Source organism: Strongyloides ratti (assembly GCF_001040885.1).
Source record: "Strongyloides ratti genome assembly S_ratti_ED321, chromosome : 2".
NCBI lineage: Eukaryota > Metazoa > Nematoda > Chromadorea > Rhabditida > Strongyloididae > Strongyloides > Strongyloides ratti.
The window spans coordinates 1135047-1158890 of NC_037308.1; the positions used below are offsets into that span (position 1 = coordinate 1135047).

The following is a 23844-nucleotide window of genomic DNA, read 5'->3' on the forward strand; positions in this document are numbered from 1 at the left end:
ATAAATTTTCTTTTTACATTAAAAATATAAAATACTTGAAAGAAAAAAATAAATAAATACATAATTTAAAAGATGAATCATAAAAAAAAACAGAAAAAAGGAAGACGTGTTGTGTATAACAATAGTTTTAAACTAAGACTGTATTCTATAAATTATTCGAAAACTAAGACACAATATAGCGCAATTTGGTGTACATATAACACTAATTGTATCTATTAAACCATTATTATTGCATCATGGTAAGCTCATTCCAAACTATTATTTATTTATATACATCCTCTTAGAAGAATATAAGTACTTTTTAGAAATAAATCACATATTATTTTAATAATTTTTATATATAATTATTATATTCATAATATAAACTAACTGTAATGTTTACTTTTATATTATAGTCAAAAAATCAAGTTTATAAAAAGAAAAAAGTTTATATGTAAATTATTAAATTTTTTAAATGATCAACATAAATGTTGTATTAAGTACATTTACCAGAATATTTAAAAAAATATATATATAAACGTATAATTGAACTAATTTATATAAATTTTATCCCAATAAAATATAATTCAAAAATATTTATTATATCTACATTAACAAACAGGAAAAAAATTAATCTTTGTTAAAAAAAAAAAATAGTTTCAAGACACGTGTATAAAATTTAGTACTAAAAGTAGATCAGTAAAACGATATTTAAATTATTATTAATATATATTCTCATAAATTCTTAAGAATGATTTATTGCAAAATAGATAAAATATTACATACATATTATAAAAAAATTTGGGATTTTTTAAAATATAAATTGTTATCATTGTCAATATAAATATAAAATATACTTAAAAAAAACAAATATTGAATTAATTAAAGAAAGTATAAAAAAAAATTATGTAATTAATAAAAAAAAATATATTTATAAATAAAAGTTTAAAATATAAAATTTTTTAGTATTAATAGAAATTATTGATATGACAAATTTTATTTATATTTTATGTTCTTAAAAGAATGACGAATGTTATTAGACAAAAAATTATTTTTATAGTAGTTACGCATTAAAATCATCTTTCTGAAGATGATAAAAAATTTTTTTAATAACATGTTTCTTCCATAATACATGCCTATATTTTTATACTGATAATTTAAAAAAAAAACAATTTTTTATGAGTATAACTATGAAATCTTTTAGTTTTTAAATTTTTTTAACTTATCTAGTATGTATTTAATTGTATCTTAAAATTCAGTTGAAATTAAAATTTGATGGACTTTATCTGTTAAATTTTATCTTATCATTAAAACATAGATTTATTCATTTTTTTTTTGTGATATTTTTGAATTTTAAGCAATGATATAATTTGATATTAAAGCATTCAACTGACAGATAATTATTCATTTTTTACCAATGATAATGATTATTTTTCTTTTTAAAAGTTTAATTTTTGATACTTAACAATTATACTGTAATTGATAAATGTTTAAAATTAATAAATCAAAAATTATTGTCCATTTTTCTATGATCTTCTACCCAATAAAAGTATTATTTTTTTTAATTGAAATATTCTAAAATTATTGGAAATAATTTTTTCTTTTTTTTTTATCAAGTTTTTGAAAAATGTGAAAGGAATTTGTTAAAGATATTCTATTTAAAAATCTTGCTAAATTGGTAATTATATATAGCTTCATTATTTTTTCTAATTAATATAAAAAAAAGTATTAAAAAAAAAAAGAATAATTGGCAGGTAAAGTAATTATAAATTCATAAAATAATATAAATTAAAAAAATTTAAAGTAGCATTCTTAGAATAACGTTATTTAGCTCATTTCATTGGAATAAAAAGTACGGAAACAATCTTCGTAAGAATATAAAATATAATGCGTTGGAAAATAGAAAGATAATTTGCTTTTTTTTATGTAAAATAAAAATAAACGATTCTTTAGTCTTTTGTGTAATAATAAAATAGATTCAGGTAATAAATAATTGTATTTATCTATGGCTATACGTATTGGAAGAAATGGATCATTATTTTTTGGACAATTAGCGTTAAGTTTAATGCAATCACTATTTATGTTTTCATATGTTAAAGTTTTCCTAAACATTTATCATATTTCACAATATTGGTTTAGTATAGGACAAGTATTTTTTATGATATGGAATGCAATAAATGATCCAATATTTGGGTACTTACAGGATTTTGGTAGCAATTGGATGCGCCATAGAAATAGAGTATTTTTAATATTTGGACCACTCCTTGTTATTAGTTTTTTATCATTATGGTTTCCATGGTCTACAGATGAGAAATCATCAACATTACAAGGATGTCATTTAATATTTAGTCTTTTTTTTTATGATGCATTTTACAGGTACATTAATGTTATTTTAAAATTTAAAATAAAATTTTTTAACTTATTATAGTTGTTTGTCAGTGGCATGGGGAGCATTGTTTGCTGATTCATCCAATAATCATAGAAAAAGAGTACAGGGTATGAAATATTCTCAATTAGCAATTTTGATTAGTGTTAATGTTATTGGTTTAGCAGATAAAGTTTCAAATAACTTAACTAATTTTTCAAATTTTCAAAATGTTACAATTGTTGTTGGTTTTCTTTCAATTATTTTTTTATACTTTACTGGTATCGGAGAAAGCAATAGCATTTTAAATTATCGAAAAAATGGTTGTGAATTACATATCAAAGATGATGAATCACAATCTATGTCATTAAAGGAAATAATTAAATTGTCTAAACAAATTTTAAAAGCAAAAGATTTTCAAATAATAACTTTGACGTCATTTCTTCATAATTGTAGATCTGTTGCTCATTTAAACTTTCTTTCAATTGCATTAGATTTACTTATACCAAAAACTATTTTTTCTGAAACATCATGGAAAAGACCACTTTTTGTTATTTTAATAGCACTTGGTCCTCAAATAATAATAATATTATCTGAAAAATTAGTTGTACATTATGGAACATATAGAACGATGATGTTCTCATTTGTTATTTCAATACTTTCCTCAATATTTTATTTGTTCTGGTCTTCGCCAAGAGTGATATTAATTTTTATGGTTATTGATGCAATAACTGTTCACTCATTTGCACCATTATTTAATATTCTTTTGTCAGAATTTATTGCTGATGATGCTCGAAGATATTCACGTTCAAAATACTTGTCATCTTTTGTCTTTTCAATCAATTCATTACTTATGAAACCAGCACAATCAATCTCACCTATTATCATTGTTTCATATCTTAATTCATCTGGTTATCAAAAATATATTACAAAGGTGTTAACACAAACATCACCAGATTTTGTAAATCTTAAATACTCTATGGCAATTATTTTATTCTTTACTCCTTTTTTAATTGGATTAATACAATATTTTGTTTTTAAAAGATATTCAATACAACACAATACAACTATTAATAAAGACAGTATTTTATTAAAAATATAATAATATTTTTACTTTATAAATAAATTTTTTATTCCATATATATATATATATATAATGATAACTTATTATCAAATAAACATAAGAAATAAAATTTCTATTTTTTATAAAATTAAGTGGATTTGTTTATAGTTACTAAATTACAGTATCTTTCAATAATAAATAATTTATTTATAAGTTAAAAAGTTTATTATATTTTTTGTTTAGAAATATTAGTTATATCAATATACATGTAAAATAAAACTCAATTTTAAATTAATTTATTTATATCATTAAATGATCATACAATATTATTTATGTTAATTTTAAAAATAGATTATTTTTACAAGAGTTAATGCAATAGTCAAAAGTAAAATGAACTTTTTTAATTTAAAATTGATATAAATAAAAGAAGAATTTTAAATAATTTTTATTTTTGTCATATACAAGTATTTTATCAAAATTTTAAATACTCATTTTAAATATAAAAAATCATCTTATATAATCTATTTATTTTAGTTGATAACAAAAAGATTATCAAATAAAATATGCAATATTTTAATTTAGTGACATTTTGCCACATCTTTCGTTCTAAAACTTTCTGATTATTACAATGTCAAATATAACGTGTGAAGAAAATTTAAATACCGTTGAAAATGTTATCGTCGAAAATTTTTTTTGATGATACATTGATATTAACAGCCTTATTTTCTTATACTTTCATTGTTATTGGAGCATTTTTTAATAGAAATAGTTGTATAAAGGCAAATTTATGGCTTGTTATTGTCATTATTGGAGCTTTCATACATTTTTCTTATCAAATTAATATTTCAATTATTCAACTTCCAAAAGTTTTATTTAATAAAGTTTTTGATGGGACTTATAGAAGGTAAATACATACTTTAATTTTTCTATCAAACATGAGTTTTTTTTTTATAGAACTCACTTACTTCTTTTATGGTCTCACTCAATGTTTCTAAACTTTGTTTTTTGTAATCTTATATCTTCACAACAATCTTCTTCAACAATTCATAGAAAATTCTTTCATTTAACTGGTTCTATTATAACTTTATCTGGACTTTATTTAGATCCTGCTTTCACAAGACTTGCTTCAATATTATCTATTATTATTTACCTTATTTTAGAGGTAAATAAATTTAGTTTGTGTTTTTAATTCAATTTATAGACATATCGTTCGCTATCAATATATCCATATAAAAAATTATTAAATGGTATATTTTTAACATTTTTAGATGATCAAGATTCAAAAGATTTAATTTTAACACCAGTACTTTTAATGATAGGATTATTTTTACCAATAATTTTATCACCAGTTTCTCCTGGTCAGGTACCCTTACAATTATATCATTTTACTGGAATAGCTTTAGTGGGAGTAGGTGATGCTGCTGCTGCAATAATAGGAACAAAATATGGTAAAAGAAAATGGAATAAAATTTTACCATTTATTAATAATTCTTGTACAAGAAGAAAAAGTTTAGAAGGATCTATAGCTTTTGTTATTGGAAGTATTATAACATTGTACATATCTGAATACATGATATTAAAAAATTATCCTGTAAAATTTATTAATTTATCTAAAATTGTTACAGTTTCTATTATAGGAAGTATGATAGAAACTTTATCTAACAAACATGATAACATTTTACCTGTAGTAATTGGATTTATCTTTTTATATAATTGTTATTGTTGATTATTTCAAAAAATACATTTATAATAAATTAATTACTATTAAAAATAATTTTTATATTTTTTATATACAATCAGGCACAAATATCTATATAGTATATAGTTAAGAAATAAGCACTGAACATCTTTTTTTCTTTTTAAAATTTTAAGAATCTTTATTTCTATGATTAGAATAAATTATTTGGATAAAGTAAAAGATGGATTTATGTGAAACTTTTATTCTTATATACCAATTTATTTTTTAATGTACTATGTTTTTTTTATACCTTTTATTCTTTTAATATAATATCTTTTTTTAACAATATTTAATGATAAATTACTTTATTATTTTTAAGATCTGTAAATTTACTTTATTCATATTTAAAAAATCCACTTGTTGTAAAAAAAAAAAATTTACTAACTGTTATTACATTGTATTGCTTGTTTAAAAATATTTGAGAAGTAAATAAAAAAGTAACAATAACAATAGTTGTTTTTTTTTGTCATTTATTACAAACATACCCATATCAAAATATATAAATTCAAACAGAAAAGATCAGAATATAACTATTAATAAAAATTAAAAAAAAATTTTAAATTAGCAAAGAAATTGTAAAAGTTTATTAATTTTTAACATTTAATGAATGATTAAAAATATAAAAGTTTAAAATAATATGGTTTAGAAAAATTAATTAAATCATAAATCATAATAACTATTTCCTTTGTCAACATAAATACTTTTTCCCTTACTGTCAAAAATTTGATCCTTGAAATTGGTGATATGGTACAAAAAATATATTCATTGAAACGTCTTGTTTATTAAATTAAAATATATTTTAAACTATATGAATCCAATGTTACATTCTTTGAAACATACTTACATTGATTATTGAAAAAAATTTTAATTTTTCTTTATGTATTAAGTATATAACTTAATATATTTTTATAAAAAAAAATTGTTTGCAGTATTTTAACTGCGAAGTTTATAAAATAAATATATTGATTATACCCTGTATATTAACTTTTACTATGTAACCGGGTATTAAAAAAAAAAATTTCTTTTTTTTTAAAACTCTTTTATATTATTTTCAATTAACAATTTATTATTTTAAATACAAAAAAAAATTTATTATTAATTCCCTTTGACTGTTCAAAAAAATATGGGGGAAAAAACAATAAGTACTGACAACTTTTATCCTAAATTATGAAAAGAATCATCTGAATTTTGTTGCTGGTGTTGCATGTCTATCGAATGTAATTGTTGACCTGGACCATTAACATGATGATGAATGTAATCACTTGAACCTGTATTCATGTTATGACCCTCAGATAACAAAAACTGTTCCACATCTGCCCAATTATGCCCCAAGTCTGAGTTATCACCTAATGCTTTCAACGTATTGTTATCTCCCGAAGTTGGTAATAATAAATCTGGTAACTCTGTTTCTTGAAATAATGAATTATTAACCATCAAATCCCTATTATATTCATCATCGTAGTTAAATAAATCATTCATATCATTTTGATCAAAACCTAAGTCTCTAACTGCTGCTTCAAGACTAGCATCTGGATCACCTGCCTGCAGAGAATCCTGTATCTGATCAATTATTGGATTTGATGAATTATATGAATTATTTTGAGGTGAAATAATTATATCTTGGTAACTTGTTGTTGTTGTTGATCCTTGTGAGTTATTATTATTCAATGATATACTACTACTACTACTGCCACTCATCATCATACCAATAGATGATGATGATTGATGCATAATAATACCATGATCTGCCGTTGTTGGAGGTTGTGATTGTTGATGTTGTGATGATGATTTTGTAATAGAAGAAATATCACGAACTTCAACACCTCCATATCCATATTGATGATTTGATGGTGTATATATAACATTTGATGGATGAGAATTATATTGAACTGGTTGAATTTCATTTTTAATATTTATTTCATCTTGTTTCAAATGAAGTTCATAATGATTTCTACAATAACCTTCTGTTAATAATGAATCTCCCATAGAAACATTTGTAATACAATTTAAATCTTTACATTTACTGTACATATTTTGAATTTGTTGACCATTTGTTATATGTAGAGAACAATATGTTGAGTATGGAACAGTTTTCCTACCACAAATATTACTACAATTATTATTACTTTCATCATCCTCACTATTCATAGTATCTGTAGAAATATTTGAATTACCTCTAAAAATACATCTTTTCATTGATGTACAAAAATATCCATCTAAATCTTTATATCTTTTATTAAGTTCTCTACATCTTAAAGCTGCTCCCACAGAATTTAAATTATTCTTTGAAGCAGTTAAAAGGCTAACTGAAATTTGTGCCCTTTTTACTAATTTATGTTTCTCTAATCTCATTTCTTTTTTTAATAAATACATTTCTATACTCCCGAAGTAATCTTTTTCTGGTGATTCAAAATGTGCAAATGAACTCCATTCACCAAATAATTGAGGAACTACATTTTCAAACTCATCATCTTCTTCTGAATCTGATGGTTCAAGACCTAATGAAAATAAATCCGTCTTATCAAAATCAACATCCTCTATAATGTTACAAACAGCATCGACATCTCTAATTTTTCTAAATAATCCACCAATTCTTCTCCTTTGCCTTTTTTGTTTTAAATATATTATTTTTCTTCGTTTACTTTTTGGTTCTTCGCAACAATAATCATTATTTATTTGTTCCTCTTCGTCAATTCCTATATTTTTTTCTATTGCTTCAATATCATATACTCTAGGTTGAGGCTTAAAAGCATTTGGATCTATTGGTAAAGCACCATAAGGTAATCCTAATGGAATATTAGTTGAATTAAATTTTATAGAATTTTTTGTTGTTAATGATAATAATGATTGATTTAATGTTGTAGTAGGTCCCTTTCTTATAGCTTGTGGTAAAACCTCTTGACGTAAAATAGTTGTTGTTGATGGTCCTCTTATTCCCTGATTATTACTATTCGTTGTTGTTATTGTTGTTGTTAAACCAACACCAGAGGTAGTAGAAGTTGGCCTTGATGACGGCATCTGAAGTAACTTTGCCGCTAACTGAGGATGCTTTGTCATAACTTTTGACTGATTATTTGGTAAAGGTTTTTGTTTGGTATATGATGAAACAGATACTAAATTATGCTCACGACGATGAGTTGTTCCGGTGATAGAAGATGCTGTTGTTGTCGGAGATTGTTGTTGTGAATGAGGAGATGGAGTAATTGTTGCTGAAGTATAAGGCGACACTGGGTTTCCTGGTGACAGTAAATGTTTATGAATTGGTTGTGGTGAAGTAGTATCTTTTCCACCACTTACACTACAAGGCCCGTTTGCATATGAATTATTTGACATTGGTGGAGGTTGAATAAATCTACGATCAGAATCTTCTCTACCATTAATTATAATATGCTGTGCCTGTTGCTGCTGTTGTTGATGATTTGAAGAAGTATAACGATGAGATTGTACCTGGGAATTATTATTACTATTTTGATAATTATTTCCACTATGTTGAGAAGGAGGAATATTATTATTTACAATATATTGCCCATTATTTCCTTCATAAGAATGAAAAGTACTTACAGGGGTTGTTGAATTTCCAGAAGACCAAGGTGATGTATGTTGCTGTGGATGATGATGAGAAGGTTGTGGAGGATGATGAGGAGGATTATTATGATGATGATGATGTTGTTGGTAATCATTAGTAACCATCATACCGTCTAATGAATTATCAACTGAATGATAACCATCACTTATATGATTATAACCGTTCCCTGAAGTCATGACAATTGTTTGAGAATTTCCACTTCCAGACATTAAATATTCATTATGTTGCGTATTACTACTGTAGGAACGAGTCTGATTATTATTATTGACATGTTGTGGTTCTTCAACTAAATATTCACCATCTTGAATATAACAACATCCACTAATAGAAGAAGTTTCATCGTATGCTGATGCCGAAATTGTACTCATATTACCATCTCGCGACATTCCCATTTCTGGATCTTCAAACAATGGTTGTTGTGGTTGAAGATTTTTATTTTGTACTTTATTTCCAACAACAACATTACAGTCTTTTGGGAGACTTTTCTTTCTAGGTTCCATTAATCCATTCATAATAAGATGTGTTGAACAATAAATTTCTTCTTTATCACTTCTAATAGCATTTGTACATTGTTCAGATTCTCCTTTTTTATCTATAATAAAATAATAAAAATAAAATAATTTTTTTTTCCTTACTCTTTGGTTTTTTAATATGTTGGCACTGTTTATAAGGAGCAGAAGGGTCTGACAAGATATGACGTATACAAAATTTGAATGAGCAAATGGCTCTTTGTTTGCATTGGCCTTTTTTAACATCAATGAATTCACAATATACAGAAGGCTCATTTTTTCTAATTCTTTTTTTAGTATTGGATGCAGGTATCTGAGATTGTGTTGGTGCTTCTATAATAATGCTACTACATGGTTGATTATCAATACTACTTTGAAGTAGATTGTCATTACTCTGCGACAAAGTTGAAGTTGGAGAACACCAACTTTTAGAAGTTGGTGTACTTTTACCATCAGATATGAGATCCTCATTCATGTTGCTACTTACAATATCCTCAGATATCATTTTTGTCTCGACTACTGCATCATATGGTTTTGACTTATTATTATAGCCATTTTGAGAAGTTGAAGATATTATATTTGCTTGAAATTGTTTATCATCTTTATTAGATACAGTACAAGAAGACGGAGTAGGTAACATCATACAATCAGGAGATGTTTCAACAACTATCGATTCCTGGTCCTCTTCTTGAGATGTAATGTTTAAAGTAGTTGTTGTAGGTCGCGAATATTTATTGTGTGAATCGGCACCACAACCAGTTGAAGAAACAACTTCTTCTGAGGCTTTAGAAATATTATTAGATGCAGTTTCAAGGGTCTTCTGATCTATTTGTAAATTTAATTGCATATTAACACCACCAATTTGTACTTTTGCTGGAAGAACAATGTAATCTAAAAATAAAAAAAATTTATTAATTAATCGTTATTTTAAATTAAAAAATATTATTAAAAATAATAACATACCTTGAGTATTAGATTGTTGTTGTACTGTAGTACAGAGTTTTAGAGTAGTATTACCAGAAACAGGAGATCTCGATTTTGGAGAGCTAGATATCATTTGAAAACAATTTGTCCAAAAAGGCACATCAAACTACTTTAATATTGTTGTGAGCGCCAATACAAGAAATATTGTATAATTTTAGAGATCGAAAAAATATACGAAGTTGTAGCTTATTTATTAAAATATATAATATTATGTTGATTTGAGAATGTACTTATGTTAGTTTTTAAAAACTTTTTAAAGAACACATTAGTTAATTTATCAAATCTACAATGAAATAACACATCAAATAAAATAAGAGAAAGAATATATGGGGTACACAATCGATGAATGTGACGTAATTTTAACTCACATAAAAAATAATTTTTGCAAAAAAAAATGTTCATATGTATAGTTAAAAATATTTATACAAAGAAATTTTAATTTATTTTTTATTTAATTATCTTTTTAAGACAAATTATGAATCAAAAGATATAATAGGAGGAGGTTAAAAAAAACAAACAATCTTTAAAAAGAGTTGCCATGGCAGCTCTCCAATTTCGATCAATATAGAGGACAAAGATACTCTTACAGCGATTATTACAAGAACAGTGTGTTTATAAAATTACGTTAAATTATTGGTGTATTTAGAATTTAATTAAAAAAAAATAATGGAAATATATTATTTTTTAATAATTAAGTAATAATAAACTTTTTATTTATAAGTAACATCTCTTTTCATATATTATTTTATTCTATACTACAACTTGTATAGTGAAAATATCTATCAAATTAATTTGATTTTTTGTTTTGTTCATATGTGATTAAATTAAAAATAGCATTTTATTAGTCTCAAAAGAACTATATTTTTAAGAGTTATATGTAAAAAAGAAATATAACAAGTAAAAATTAAATTTCTAATATTACAGTACATAATTTTTAAAGTTAAGTGAGAAAAATAATGTTTTTATGGAAATTGACACACTAAATTAAATATATTTTTTTCTAACAATATCTATCTATATTAAAATTTTTTAACTTGTTAAAAAAAAAATTTTTTTTTATCATTATAACATATTAATTGATATGCCATTTGACTATAAATGATTGATATATATATAATAAAAATAAAATAATTGATAGTGATGAATAAATTATAATGAATATCAAATAATTAAAATGTTACTTACATTTAAATAAATTTATTAATAGTTCTAAGTTCCGCAATATAATTAGATATTATTAAAAAGGATTGTTGATAATTTTAAAACTTATTTAAAAATATCAATCTATATATTAATTTCTATTGTAATAATTAAATAGTACATTAAATAAATCTTTAAAAATAAATAACATTATATATAAATATACATATATTTAAATTTATTATATATGAATAGAATTTAAAAATATTTGTAATTATTTTTTTTTTGACAAATATTTAGCTTAATTAAAATAACAAAATATTATTTTTCAATCAATGATAAGATTTAATTATATGTTAAAAATATTTTATAAATTATCATAAAATATATTTTACATTATTAATTTCTACAAGTTGCAATTTAAAAACCAAACTATTTTACCACCATCATATTACAATTCCATAATTAATAATTGGAAATAAAAGCCAATCTTAGAAAAATTATTCATTATAAAAAGTAGAATTTTAACAATTTTATTTTAATATGAATAAAAAAAAAGTTTAAAATTCTCACATATTCCTGATATTTTTTTAATAAAAATATAAAATGACCATTTTTAATTAAAAATTTACTATGTTTAAAATGGTATTAAAATATTAATTTTCTAATCTTGAAAGGTACACTACTTCCCAAAATCTTTTGAAAAGCTTAATGTAAAAGCAAATTTTCAATGATTTAAAATTATAATTTAAAAGTTTTTTATAATTTTGTAGGTCATAAAAAGTAATCCACCATATCATAATTATTAAATAGAAAAGAAATTAAAATAATTAAAATTTTTATCACTAAAATGAAATCACTACATTGTCACTATTAATTATTTTTTACTAACTTTCATATAATATATAAAGGCTAATGCTATATTTATTAAATGTTATTTTTTATAATTAAATTACTTTTTTGATTTATATTTTATAAGTAGTTAAGTTTTAAATAAGAAATGATATTGATGGTAAGAGAGATGACGTGATAAGAATAAATTAAGAAAAATAAAGATGATACAATTTATTTCCATGACAACAAATAACTATTCTGTAATCACAATTTTCAATATTTATTATATTTTTAACATATTGTACTAAAAAACCAAAGTTTAAGTTTAAAATTTTGTATCATTTAATTTTACAGATTATGACAGAGAATGATAATATTAAAAATGAAAATGTCAATAATATATTTGAATTGATTCAAAAAGGTTGGTTTTTTTTAAAGAATTTTTTAATATTTATAGTAACAAAAATGTATAATTTTAGGAGATGATAAAACAGTTAAAAATTTAATAACAAATAATGTGGTTTCTATAAATTGTTTAGATGAAAATGGACTATCTCCAATCGATCAAGCTGCTTTCAAGGGTAATGAAGAGTTAGTAGAATGGTTGTTAGCTAACAAAGCCAATCCACATAATAAAGCTAATAAAGATGGTTACACATCTTTGATGTTTGCGGCGCTGTCAGGTATGTTTAAGTGTGCTGTAAAAATAAAAAAGTTTTATTATTTTTGTAAATTATAAAGATAATATTAATATTAATAAATTATTTAGGGAATTCAAAAGTTTGTGAATTATTACTTGAAGCAGGTGTAAATAGTGAAGCATTAAATATTCTTGGTAAAAGTGCTTCAGAAATAGCTGCTTTTACAGGGCAACATGAATGTGTCAGTACAATTAACAGTTATATTACATATGGCTGTGTTGATAAAATACTTCACCCAAATGGACCTAAATCTTCTGAAATTTATCCTCCAGTATTAGTTAAATTTATTCATGAATTAGTTAAGGGAAATGAAATTCATCCTGTAAGAATTATATTTAAAATTGTTAATAATATTATTATTAAACAATATCCAAAAAAAATTCTTTGGGTTATTGATAGATTATTTGAAAGGCAACTGAGATTTAAATCTTCTAATGAGGTATTAATATAAAAATATTTAACAAATTATAATGTATGAGTTTTTTTTTTTTAGATGATGTCATTAAAATTATGGATTATATATTTTCCATTAAATGAAGTTATGAAATTTGTTAAAAAATGTGAAAATGAGAATAAAGATGATGAGGAAAATTTTGACACGGAAAAAATTTTATTATCTTTTGCTAAAAGAATAACAGAAATAAAAAAAGGATCTATAGTAAAGGAGTATGAAGAGATTATTTTAAGAAATACAATTCAAGCATTTCCTTATAAACAATCATTACTTCATCATACAATTTCACGTGCACTTGGTAGAATTAAAAATGGAACACGATCTAGTGTATATACTACTATTATACAAGGTTTGTATGGAGAACAACTACTTATGAATTCTAAAATTTGTGAAACTTGTGGTTTTATTGGATCAAAATTAAGATGTCAAAGATGCAAAACAACTTACTGTTCTCAGGACTGTCAAAAATTTGATTGGTCATCTCACAAAGATTGTTGCAAAACTTTAGCACAATTATATAAACAAGAAGAAGTCCTACCAATTGAAGAACTTGAAAATTTAAATTTACAAAAAAATTAATTTTTTTATTAATATTTTAATGAAATAATTTTTAAATACTTGATTTAACATCAACCAATTTATATAAGAATTTTATACATTCTTTTTCTTCTTTAATTTCTTCATCCATTATAATAATGTCTTTAAAAATGTTTTTTATTTCATCTTTCTGAACATTTGTTATTTGAATAAATAAAAGTTGTCCACAAAAACTTTTTAAATATTCTTTATTTTTAGAAGCCATCAATTTTAACTCTTTTTTGTATATTTTCATATCAAATGTATCTGTTATGATTGATTGAGGTATATTTGTTTTAATATCATTTATTAATGATAATCCTCTTTTATAAAATTGAGATATTGTTTCATTTTTTTGTTGTAATAATAAAAGTAAAAATTTTTTTGTTATCTCATTATTTGATAATTTTTTAGTATAAAGTAAAATTGATTCATTTTTTTCTGTACTAATACCGTCTTGTTTTTTTATTTGATATAATTTGTCACTAAAACCTGAATAATCTCCAATTTCACGTATTGCATAATTAGATCCATGATTTGATGGTGTAAAATCATGAATTTTATTCCATTTATTTATAAAAGGAGATAATGTTGTTGATAATAGTTGATCTTCTAATTCTTTATATTTTAAGAATAAAGGACTAAATCTAATCCTTGTACTTTCTTCAATAATAGGTTGTGTTTGACAAAAAACAAATAATGATAAATCATTACAATCTCTTGTTCTTAATTGTTGACAGATTGTAAATATTTGACAACGTTTACAATCTCTTATAAAAACACTAAAAAAATTTTTTGATATTAATGTATATAAAAAAAAAAAGTTTTTTTTTTACCTTCCATTACATGGACCAAGAATAATAAGACAATCTTCAGAATCATCTATATTAATACTTCCAGATATATCTTTAACAATAATAATACAATTATTACAATTCTCAACAACATATTGTTGTCCATTTATTTCACCATTTTTTCTTACAGAATATTCATTTTTTAAATCTTTTGTAATATATAAATTAGAATTTTCTCTTACTTTATCCCATGAAAAAATTTGTTCTTTTACAATATTATCTTCATCTTCTTTACCACAATTATTTGTAGCTGATGGTCTACCCAATAAACATTTAACACAACAAAGAGATTTCATGAATTTATTTAGTTGACTTGGTTCAATACTTGTTCCTGCTATATAATTTTTTGATGATCTTCGTGTGGAGCGACAAATAGATATCCAATTTATTCTATCTTGATATAATGACTTGTCTTCTTTTAATATATCTTTCAAAGAAATGATTGATGTTAAACTAGAAGTAATAGATAATTTTGAGTCCAGGATTATGATATTATTATATTTATTAAAAGAAAATATTATATTATAAACCTTTTTGTTGCTATGGATACAAAAATATGATAATTATTATATTTTATTAAATATTTATCGTGTATATAATACAATATATTTATATTATATTATTTAATATAAATAGGTAATCATGACATTATTAATTTTACTTTCTTTATACTATATAAATAATAAAGTATTTATTAATAAGAATATTTAAAATTAATACAAATTTAATCTATGAGTCTTTTTTTTTAACATAAATAATAACACTAATAATATTATTTTAACCAATATTAATACTTAAATTCAAATTCAATTTTCTTACATTCTTTTCTAAAAAAATTTATTCAAGAAACCAATAATATATAAACATTATGACACTTTTTAATTGAATTTTAATTTCATAAATTGATCTTTAAAAATAATTAAATTTTTTACTTTCATAACTATCTTTAGAATTTGGATTTATTTCTACATCTTTAATATAATGTACTTCATAGTCTTTCCTATCGTTCACCAAAAACTGCTTGTTAATACTTTTATTTTGAAGGATGTTATTAATATTTTTCTGTAAGCACTTCATTTCTGAAGATTCATTTTAAAATCCGATTTACAAAAATAATGTTTTTTTGAAAAAAAAAATTTAATTTTTATTGTGTTAATTGTTTTATCACATTTTGTAAATATTTTTCATCATTTATTTATTAATACTTTTCTTATCAAATCATTATTTTTATTTCAACTACCTCTCGTATTTTCAATTGCCTTTTTTTTTATTTACGTTGTTAATTTGTTAGCAAATAATTTACTATAAAGTTATAATAATAAACAAATTTCTTTAAAAACTTTTATGCAAAACTCTCGTATATTAGATAACAATATTTTACCTTATAATATTTTTAAAATTAGGTTAAAAAATTTTAAAATTAAAATAAATGCATTATGACTTATATCTTAAGAATGAAAAGTCCCTTATAACGGTAATTATTTCATTTGAAGTAACATTAGAATTTATGTACTTCTATATATTTTTATCTTCTCATCATTACATTAAAAAATCTGCTCTATGAAAAGTTATGATCTATTAAGTATACAAAGTACATTAAAATTTAAAAAAATTTGGTTTTTTTTTTAAATATTTTAAGAACAAAAAAAAATATATATATATATGTAATAGCACACAAAATGTAGAGGAAACAATTATCTAAGACGCTTATTTTGAATTTCAGTGATAAGTGATGTTTTTAAAAAGTTATGGAACTTTAAACATTGACAATTTCAAGTCTAACTAAAAAATTTTATATTTAGTTTCAAAAGTTTTTTTTTTTATAAAAATTTAAAACAAAAAATGTTTTATTCAACTTTTTCCTATCTTTAAGTCAAATTTTTTTTTTCAAAACCATTATAAACAACCATTTAACAGCACATGCTAATGTTTCATCTTCTGCTACAATAATTATAAAAAAAATGTAGCTTTTTCTTTGAGAAAAATTATTATTCTTTTTGTTATCAATACATTTTTTTTTTACCTTAGAAAATTTTATTTAAAAGTAGAAAATCAAAAAAAATTTTCACAACTGGTTTCTCGTCTATATATATATAGGATTTACAAATAAAAAAAAGTAATTTTTTTAATCTTGTTAAGGCATTTATAAAGTAAAAATAAAAATTTAGATATTCCTTTAATGAAAGGAAATGTTACTATATATTAAGAATGTATCTTTGGCAGGAAAGTAATAAATATATTTGAATGTTACTTCTTTTTTTTTTTGTTAAAAAAAATTTTTTTTTTTTCTTCTTTTATTTTCTATATAATATATAATTAGAATTTCTCTCCGTATTGACAAAAGTTGACATGTATAATCACTAAAAAATATATATATAATATCTTGTGATCACTTTAAGTTAAAATAACAGCAAAAGATAAGAAAAAGTTGAGATCAAAAGAAAGTGTTAAGAAATAACACAACAACAAGTTTTTTTATTTCGATCTCTGGATGAAGTCAAAAGGTCATCTTTACTATTTACTTTCATACCATTCATTTCATGATGATTTCCTCCACCTTGTTGATCACGACGTTTTTTTCTTGATGTTGAGTTTCCTATTCTACCACGTTCAAAACGTCCCATTCCTTTAAAATCTTCATCATCTTCATTATAACCACAATCATTTCGATTTTCTTCTGCATCTAATTTTCTTAACCATTCATCTGGTGAAATAACTTTTTGTTTTTGACTTGTACCTCTACCTATAATTCTTTTATTTCCACCACCTGGAGTATTTTCTTTATTTCTATTAATATTACTATTTACAGAAGATTGTATATTATTAAATAATTGACTGTCATCTTTTCTACCTGAAACATCTTCTTTACTCCATGATCTCATTAAATCTGTATGCTCTTTTTGAGCTTCTAATCTAGCTAATGTTACACCATTTCTATCTCTTAATGATTGTCTTTTTATAGTACCACGTACACCTAAAGGAGTATCTGCATTTGCTGCACCCGTTTGTGGACTTTCAAACTTTTTTCTTTTTCTTGATTGTCTTCTTGAGTCACGTACACCAAATTTACTCTTTTTCCTAGCTTCTTGTTGTTGAACAGTAGCTATAACAGCTTTTGTTCCAGCATCCTCACATAAATCCATTGCTGTTTCACCACTACTTGTTTTTGCATTTATATCACCACCATATTCACATAATAATTCTATTAAATCTGGTTGTGCCCAACATGCTGCTGCATGTATAGGCATCCATAAATCATTATCACGTACTAATGGAGAAACTCCAACACGAAGAAGAAATGCTGCTACATCATAATATCCATTTGCAGCAGCTACATGTAAATATGTTGAACCATCTGATTGCCTAGAATCTAAAGGTAAACCACGTTGATGAAGTAATTTCATATCATCAAGCATTCTTTTTTCACCAGAACCTCTTTCTTGATCAATTTGTTCTTGTGTAATACCTCTAGCAGCCATTTCTGATTCAATAAGATCTAATGTTGCATCATCATCACAAATATCATATGGCATATTACCATCTGCATTAACAGCTAATAAATTTGCGTTATGAGCAATAAGTATTCTAACAATATCAATATGTGCACAACATGCTGCTGCATGAAGTGGTGTCCATTGTTCTGTATCTTGAGCATTAACATCAGCACCATATCGTAAAAATAATTTTAAAATAATTTCATTATTGTCAATGGCACATTGATGTAAAGAAGTTAAACCATCCTCATTATGTGAATTTGGATTGGCACCTTCTTCTAATAGTTTTTCTACCTCAATATGATCTCCACGAACGGTAGCCTCAAGAAGAGCAATTTCACTTTTAAACCTTAATCTTGGTCTTCTAGGAGGTGGTGGTGGTAATAATCTTTCTCTTTCTTCATTCTTCTTTAATTGCATTCGTCGTCGTTCTCTGTAGTAAGATAAAATAAGAAAAGAAAAAAATAATTAATTAATAGGTAATTTTTATTTTAAAAAAAAATAATAATAAAATTAAAAAAAAAAAAAAACATACTTTGCTAGAGCAATCCTCTCAGTAGGAGACATTTGCTCTATTTCACTTAATTCTGCAATCAACTCTGCATGATCCATATTTATAAAAATGAAGTGAGGAGAAAAATTTTATACGTATAATAATATATTATTTTCTTTCAGTCCGTTGTATTGTGAAGACTAAAAAAAGTAAAATATATAAGTTTAAGAGATACCATAGCATTTTGTATATATTATTTATTATAATACCGCAAACAAAAGAAAATGTTAAGAATAAATGTAAAAATTTAATTAATATTTCATATTATTGTATATAAAACTTCCAACTCATAATAAAAATAAACAAGAAAAAAAAATACATAATAATTTTTTTTTTTTAATTTTATATTTTGAGCCTTTTAAACATTAACTGAAGAAAATAAATTAAAAAGGTTTTTTTAAAAAAAAATGTAATATAAAATATTAAAATACAAAGTATAGAAAAATATTTTTATATATTGATATATCTAGGATTTTTCTTGATTTAATAATATTGATAATGTTATAAATAATAAATAATTCATAGAAAAATCAATTATAAAAGTTTTGAATTAAAAATCAATGAACAGTCAGGTATGTAATTTCAATGTTATTTCCACTCTTTTATATAAAATGTTAAATGATATTTATAATAGTAATATTAAACACCATTTATAGAAATCTTTTCTTTTTTAACTACTGATATTTATTACATGTATACATATATATAAATATTAAATAAATAAATTATAATTATACTTTTTACCAATAAGTAACATACTTTTTTTTTATATAAAAAATATTTATAAAAACAAACCATATATATATATATAAAATATATATATTGTATATATAGGTTTATACTATAAATATATAAAAAGGCATTTGAAAGTGGAGATAAGAAATTTAATAATTTTTTTTAGGATGTATGTGCTAAAGAGAACAGATTTTAAAAAGATAAAAAACTTTTTGGTTAATGAGGATTTAATATATAAAAAGAAAAAATATTTAAAAAGAAAATTTCGTAATATAAAAATTTTTTAGTAAAAAAAAATGTATGTTGAGATGTTGAATTGAGTTTGCTTTCCCCTTCATCAATATGTTTTTTTTTCTTTTTTTAAAAAAAAAAATAAAAAAGAATAATGATAAGAAACTTTTCAAATGACTAATTTTTCATTATACCTGCTTTTCTACTCCACATACTATTTTTATTAAAATTAAAATTTCTAGTAAAAAAGTTTTTAAAAGAAAAAAACAAATTTCTACTATAAAATTATATTTATCAACAAATAATTAGTAGAAAATTGAAGATTCAAAAAGGACATTTAACAATATTATTATAAAGAAAGGGTTATAGATTGAAATGATAAAGAAAATAGTAATTTACCAAAGTAAATAGCTAACTAATTCCCTTTTCTACAAAGGTGGTGGTACTGTTGATGATGATTGTGATAATGACAACGAAGACAACAAAACGTCCGCGTTGATGTCAATCATCAAGGTATATATATATATATATATTTAAAAACGCACATATATATATATATATATATATAGTGTCGTGTACCACAACCCCTTCTATGAGATATAATATGAGATGACACAGAGGGTACAAGTTTTTGTGGTGCGGCGTGTAGTAGTTTTTAATAGTAATGGACGATACTTTCTATCAAAGGCCCACAAAAACAGTCTCATGTGCCGTCCAATCAAGGGGAAAATCTTTTTCTGTGATTGTTCTATAATAATAAACAAAATAAAAATTTTTGGATACCAATATTTTTAATATATATATATATATATTTATTAATCTTAAATATGACCTTAAAAAGAGAAACAAGAATGGAAAGTGAACAGTATGAATTGTGTATGTAAAGAAAAGATGAACTTTATGTTTTAGAGAAATATATAAAAAAAAAAACTATTACAAACAAGATAATATGCAAAATAAAAGAAGACGGTCGACTGGTTCTATTTTTATTACTAGTAATTATATTATAATACAAACATTTCTATTTCATTCTTCAAAAGTACGATTGTTTCTAGCTAATATACAACTTCCAGCATACAAAGCAGCATTCACAAAACAGAAAAACTATAATAAAAAAAAAGAAATATTTATTTAGATGTAATAATAATAAAAAATAAAACTTACTGAAGCAAAAGCCCATTCGTATATTGTCCTACAACCGTTATGCATTATACCATCACCACCAATATCATTACAATTATTTGCCCAAGCTCCAGTTGCATAGTATGCTTCAATAATCCCAAGAATGAAGTAAAATGCTACAGCAACAATTGAAAAAACAAAATCCTATAATAAAATAGTTTGTTTTATTTTTATTAAAATATGATAAAATAAAATTACCGTAACTATCCATGGCCAAAAGTCAAGATGACTTTCATGAAGATTGAAAAAATATACAACAAGGTAAATAAAACTGATACAAAAAGTAACACCAACAAATATTAAAAGAATAGTTTGTCCAAAAAGAATTCCCTTGAATGGTCCAGGTCCAAAAACACTGGTAATAAGACTAATAATAATCAAAGCAATAATAATTTCAATTATTCTTAGTACTCCTTCTGGTCTACAACAATATTTCTTGTTTATTTCACCTCTTCCAAAGCTGTATTCAATATCCTGCTCATGAAGACTTTTTGTAATAGTAGTTGTAGTAACTAAAGTTCCATCTGGTTGTGCTGTTGTATAAATTTCACGTTTTACGTTACGTGACATTACTATAGATATTATATTTAATAAAATAACAACAATATGTTATACTTTATTTAAAAATAAAATGATTTAAAATATAATAAATAAATTATAATACAAATTATTAGTCATAGCCTATTATTATTTTTATTATTTATTTAAATAAAATCAAAAATCATAAAATTTTCTTTTGTCAAAAGATATCAAAAGCAATTTATGAAAAAAAAAAGTTATAATTCTATATAAGAAAATTTATTAAGATAACTTAGTCAAACAACATATATAGATGTATAAGTGATTGACACTGAAATGTATGTATTTATTAAGAAATATATGTTTGTGGTGCGCATTTATAATGGGAAGAGTTTTGTGGTTAAAATCACTTTTAATATATACATAATGAAAATAGCATAGAAAGAAAAAAAAATTATATTTATTTGAACATTGAATGTATATATAGAATACAAATTAATATAATTAAAATTATATCTTATTTAATTAAAATACTGATAACTTTTGATTTTTCCCTAACATCCACAACTTGATCCACAACTTGCAACAGGAGGTGGAGGAGGTGGTTGTGATGCTTGGCAACAACAGCTTTGAACTGGTTGACAACATCCACAGGATTGTTGTTGACAGCAGCATCCTCCACCACCACCACCACCACCAAAAAAGAAAGATTCAGTAGGTATAATTAGGAATAAAATAAATATAATATATCCAAAATTAAAATTCATATTATTTTTTTTTTAAATTTAATAAATTTTTTTATTAAAAAATCACTTTAAATACTTTTTTTTGGCATCATTATCTAATAAATTTTTTCATAAAAAAAACAATAAACCCATAAATAAACACCTGTTTTTTTTTACTATTTTTCATATTTTCATTAAATATAATTATGCTATAAAAAAATAAAAGAACAAACTATCTTTAATTTTATAATATATATTAATTAACAACATTAAATGACCTGTTATAAGGAAGAAGTTTAATTTCCAAAAATAATAATTTTCTTGACATTTTTCTACCAAAGATTCGGTAAATATATAAATAGTAATCAATCATTTTATTTAATATAATATTTTACTACTTAATTTCTTTTTCTTTTTCATACAATAAATTTATTAATAAACCGACGACCTTCTTAAATAATTTGAAATTTAAAATATTAATTATAAAGTTGTTATACATTTATATATATATCTATATATATATATATATATTGTAAATATATACTATAATTTTTTTAAAGATATATTTAAAAATATGAAAGTTTATTTATTGTATTTTTTAATTATTGTGGTAATAGTAATATCTAATATTAAAATTGTTGATACATTCTTAGCATCTGCCTTCTCTGCTATTTCTGGTTCTACTACTGGTAAAAGTCCTAATTGTAAAAATTGGAGTGATTATGGTCCATGTTTTAGTACATCTGATAGAACATTTTGGAGTTCATTACCTAAACAATGTTACAGTAATAGATATATGCAAGTATGTTGAAATTTATTTTATTTTTTTTATTTTTTTCATTTAATTAATAAAGTTAATTGTTGGAATTGGACAACCAATTGTACAAAAAATTATGGATTATAGTGAATTATTTAATAAATCAGCACGTGCCTGTGGAATGTGTAATGTTCAGTTAGCTTGTAGTACCGGTTGTTCATATCAACCTGGTGCAAATAGTTTTGGTATTTCTGATCGTATTTGTGATTTACCTACTGAGAATCAGGCATGCGCTATGACACCAGAAGCATATGATGCAGATACAGGTAATTGTCAAATATGGCCACCTAAAGGTGTGTCAAGTGCAGATTTCTTAGGAGCATTTGTTCCACAAAATATACGTGATCAAGTTTGGGGATTAAAACCTGTAAATTGTATATCAATTGGACAAAAATGTTTTTGTTGTTGTGCACCATATTATGTTAATCCCTGTGATGCAAAATGTACTTTAACACCTTGTAGTAGGAGGAAATCTTTTGCCTCTGGTGATATAAAAAAACTTCGAGAAAAGTGGTTAAAAAGACAAGGATAGTTATAATTGATCATTTATTTTATTTTTTACCTTTACTATTAGATAATTTAATAAAAGTATTTTTAATTCAATAATTTCTATGATCATATATAATGTTATAGGATTATGTAGAAATACCAGTGAAGCGTTATATTCTTGAAACGTAAATATCAGTGTCATTATACCACATATCTTATAACAATTTTAAACTTTTATTTAACTTGTTTTATTGTATTATTCTTTGTAATAATTTATATAATGTTAAAAATTTATTGTCATTTTTAATTTTAGGCA

At 23.1% G+C, this 23844-nt stretch overlaps 9 protein-coding genes across 9 annotated transcripts; 4 read left to right on the forward strand and 5 right to left on the reverse strand.

Annotated features, from left to right (window-relative positions):
- Positions 1-1984: 1984 nt before the first annotated feature.
- SRAE_2000031800 (Major facilitator superfamily domain, general substrate transporter-containing protein) lies at positions 1985-3446 on the forward strand (the record flags this gene model as incomplete). Its single annotated transcript, XM_024651133.1, has 2 exons — positions 1985-2355; positions 2408-3446. 2 exons carry the CDS (start codon positions 1985-1987, stop codon positions 3444-3446), a joined length of 1410 nt encoding a protein of 469 aa, XP_024504841.1.
- A 632-nt stretch (positions 3447-4078) lies between these two features.
- SRAE_2000031900 (Dolichol kinase) lies at positions 4079-5053 on the forward strand (the record flags this gene model as incomplete). Its single annotated transcript, XM_024651134.1, has 5 exons — positions 4079-4311; positions 4362-4569; positions 4609-4765; positions 4811-4998; positions 5045-5053. The coding sequence occupies 5 exons, from the start codon at positions 4079-4081 to the stop codon at positions 5051-5053; spliced, it is 795 nt and encodes a 264-aa protein (XP_024504842.1).
- A 1247-nt stretch (positions 5054-6300) lies between these two features.
- SRAE_2000032000 (INO80 complex subunit D) lies at positions 6301-10297 on the reverse strand (the record flags this gene model as incomplete). The annotated part of the gene is made up of 3 exons (XM_024651135.1): positions 6301-9323; positions 9367-10131; positions 10204-10297. The coding sequence occupies 3 exons, from the start codon at positions 10295-10297 to the stop codon at positions 6301-6303; spliced, it is 3882 nt and encodes a 1293-aa protein (XP_024504843.1).
- A 2067-nt stretch (positions 10298-12364) lies between these two features.
- Positions 12365-13932, forward strand: SRAE_2000032100 (Ankyrin repeat and Zinc finger, MYND-type domain and Ankyrin repeat-containing domain-containing protein; the record flags this gene model as incomplete). Its single annotated transcript, XM_024651136.1, has 5 exons — positions 12365-12376; positions 12553-12619; positions 12678-12881; positions 12968-13338; positions 13393-13932. 5 exons carry the CDS (start codon positions 12365-12367, stop codon positions 13930-13932), a joined length of 1194 nt encoding a protein of 397 aa, XP_024504844.1.
- A 31-nt stretch (positions 13933-13963) lies between these two features.
- SRAE_2000032200 (Protein XRP2) lies at positions 13964-15079 on the reverse strand (the record flags this gene model as incomplete). The annotated part of the gene is made up of 2 exons (XM_024651137.1): positions 13964-14711; positions 14766-15079. The coding sequence occupies 2 exons, from the start codon at positions 15077-15079 to the stop codon at positions 13964-13966; spliced, it is 1062 nt and encodes a 353-aa protein (XP_024504845.1).
- Positions 15080-17230: 2151 nt separating this feature from the next.
- SRAE_2000032300 (MYPT-75D) lies at positions 17231-18889 on the reverse strand (the record flags this gene model as incomplete). Its single annotated transcript, XM_024651138.1, has 2 exons — positions 17231-18710; positions 18813-18889. 2 exons carry the CDS (start codon positions 18887-18889, stop codon positions 17231-17233), a joined length of 1557 nt encoding a protein of 518 aa, XP_024504846.1.
- Positions 18890-20822: 1933 nt separating this feature from the next.
- SRAE_2000032400 (Marvel domain-containing protein) lies at positions 20823-21548 on the reverse strand (the record flags this gene model as incomplete). The annotated part of the gene is made up of 3 exons (XM_024651139.1): positions 20823-20900; positions 20961-21122; positions 21177-21548. 3 exons carry the CDS (start codon positions 21546-21548, stop codon positions 20823-20825), a joined length of 612 nt encoding a protein of 203 aa, XP_024504847.1.
- Positions 21549-22051: 503 nt separating this feature from the next.
- Positions 22052-22264, reverse strand: SRAE_2000032500 (Hypothetical protein; the record flags this gene model as incomplete). The annotated part of the gene is made up of 1 exon (XM_024651142.1): positions 22052-22264. The coding sequence occupies one exon, from the start codon at positions 22262-22264 to the stop codon at positions 22052-22054; it is 213 nt and encodes a 70-aa protein (XP_024504848.1).
- Positions 22265-22796: 532 nt separating this feature from the next.
- SRAE_2000032600 (Hypothetical protein) lies at positions 22797-23571 on the forward strand (the record flags this gene model as incomplete). The annotated part of the gene is made up of 2 exons (XM_024651143.1): positions 22797-23024; positions 23077-23571. 2 exons carry the CDS (start codon positions 22797-22799, stop codon positions 23569-23571), a joined length of 723 nt encoding a protein of 240 aa, XP_024504849.1.
- Positions 23572-23844: the final 273 nt, after the last annotated feature.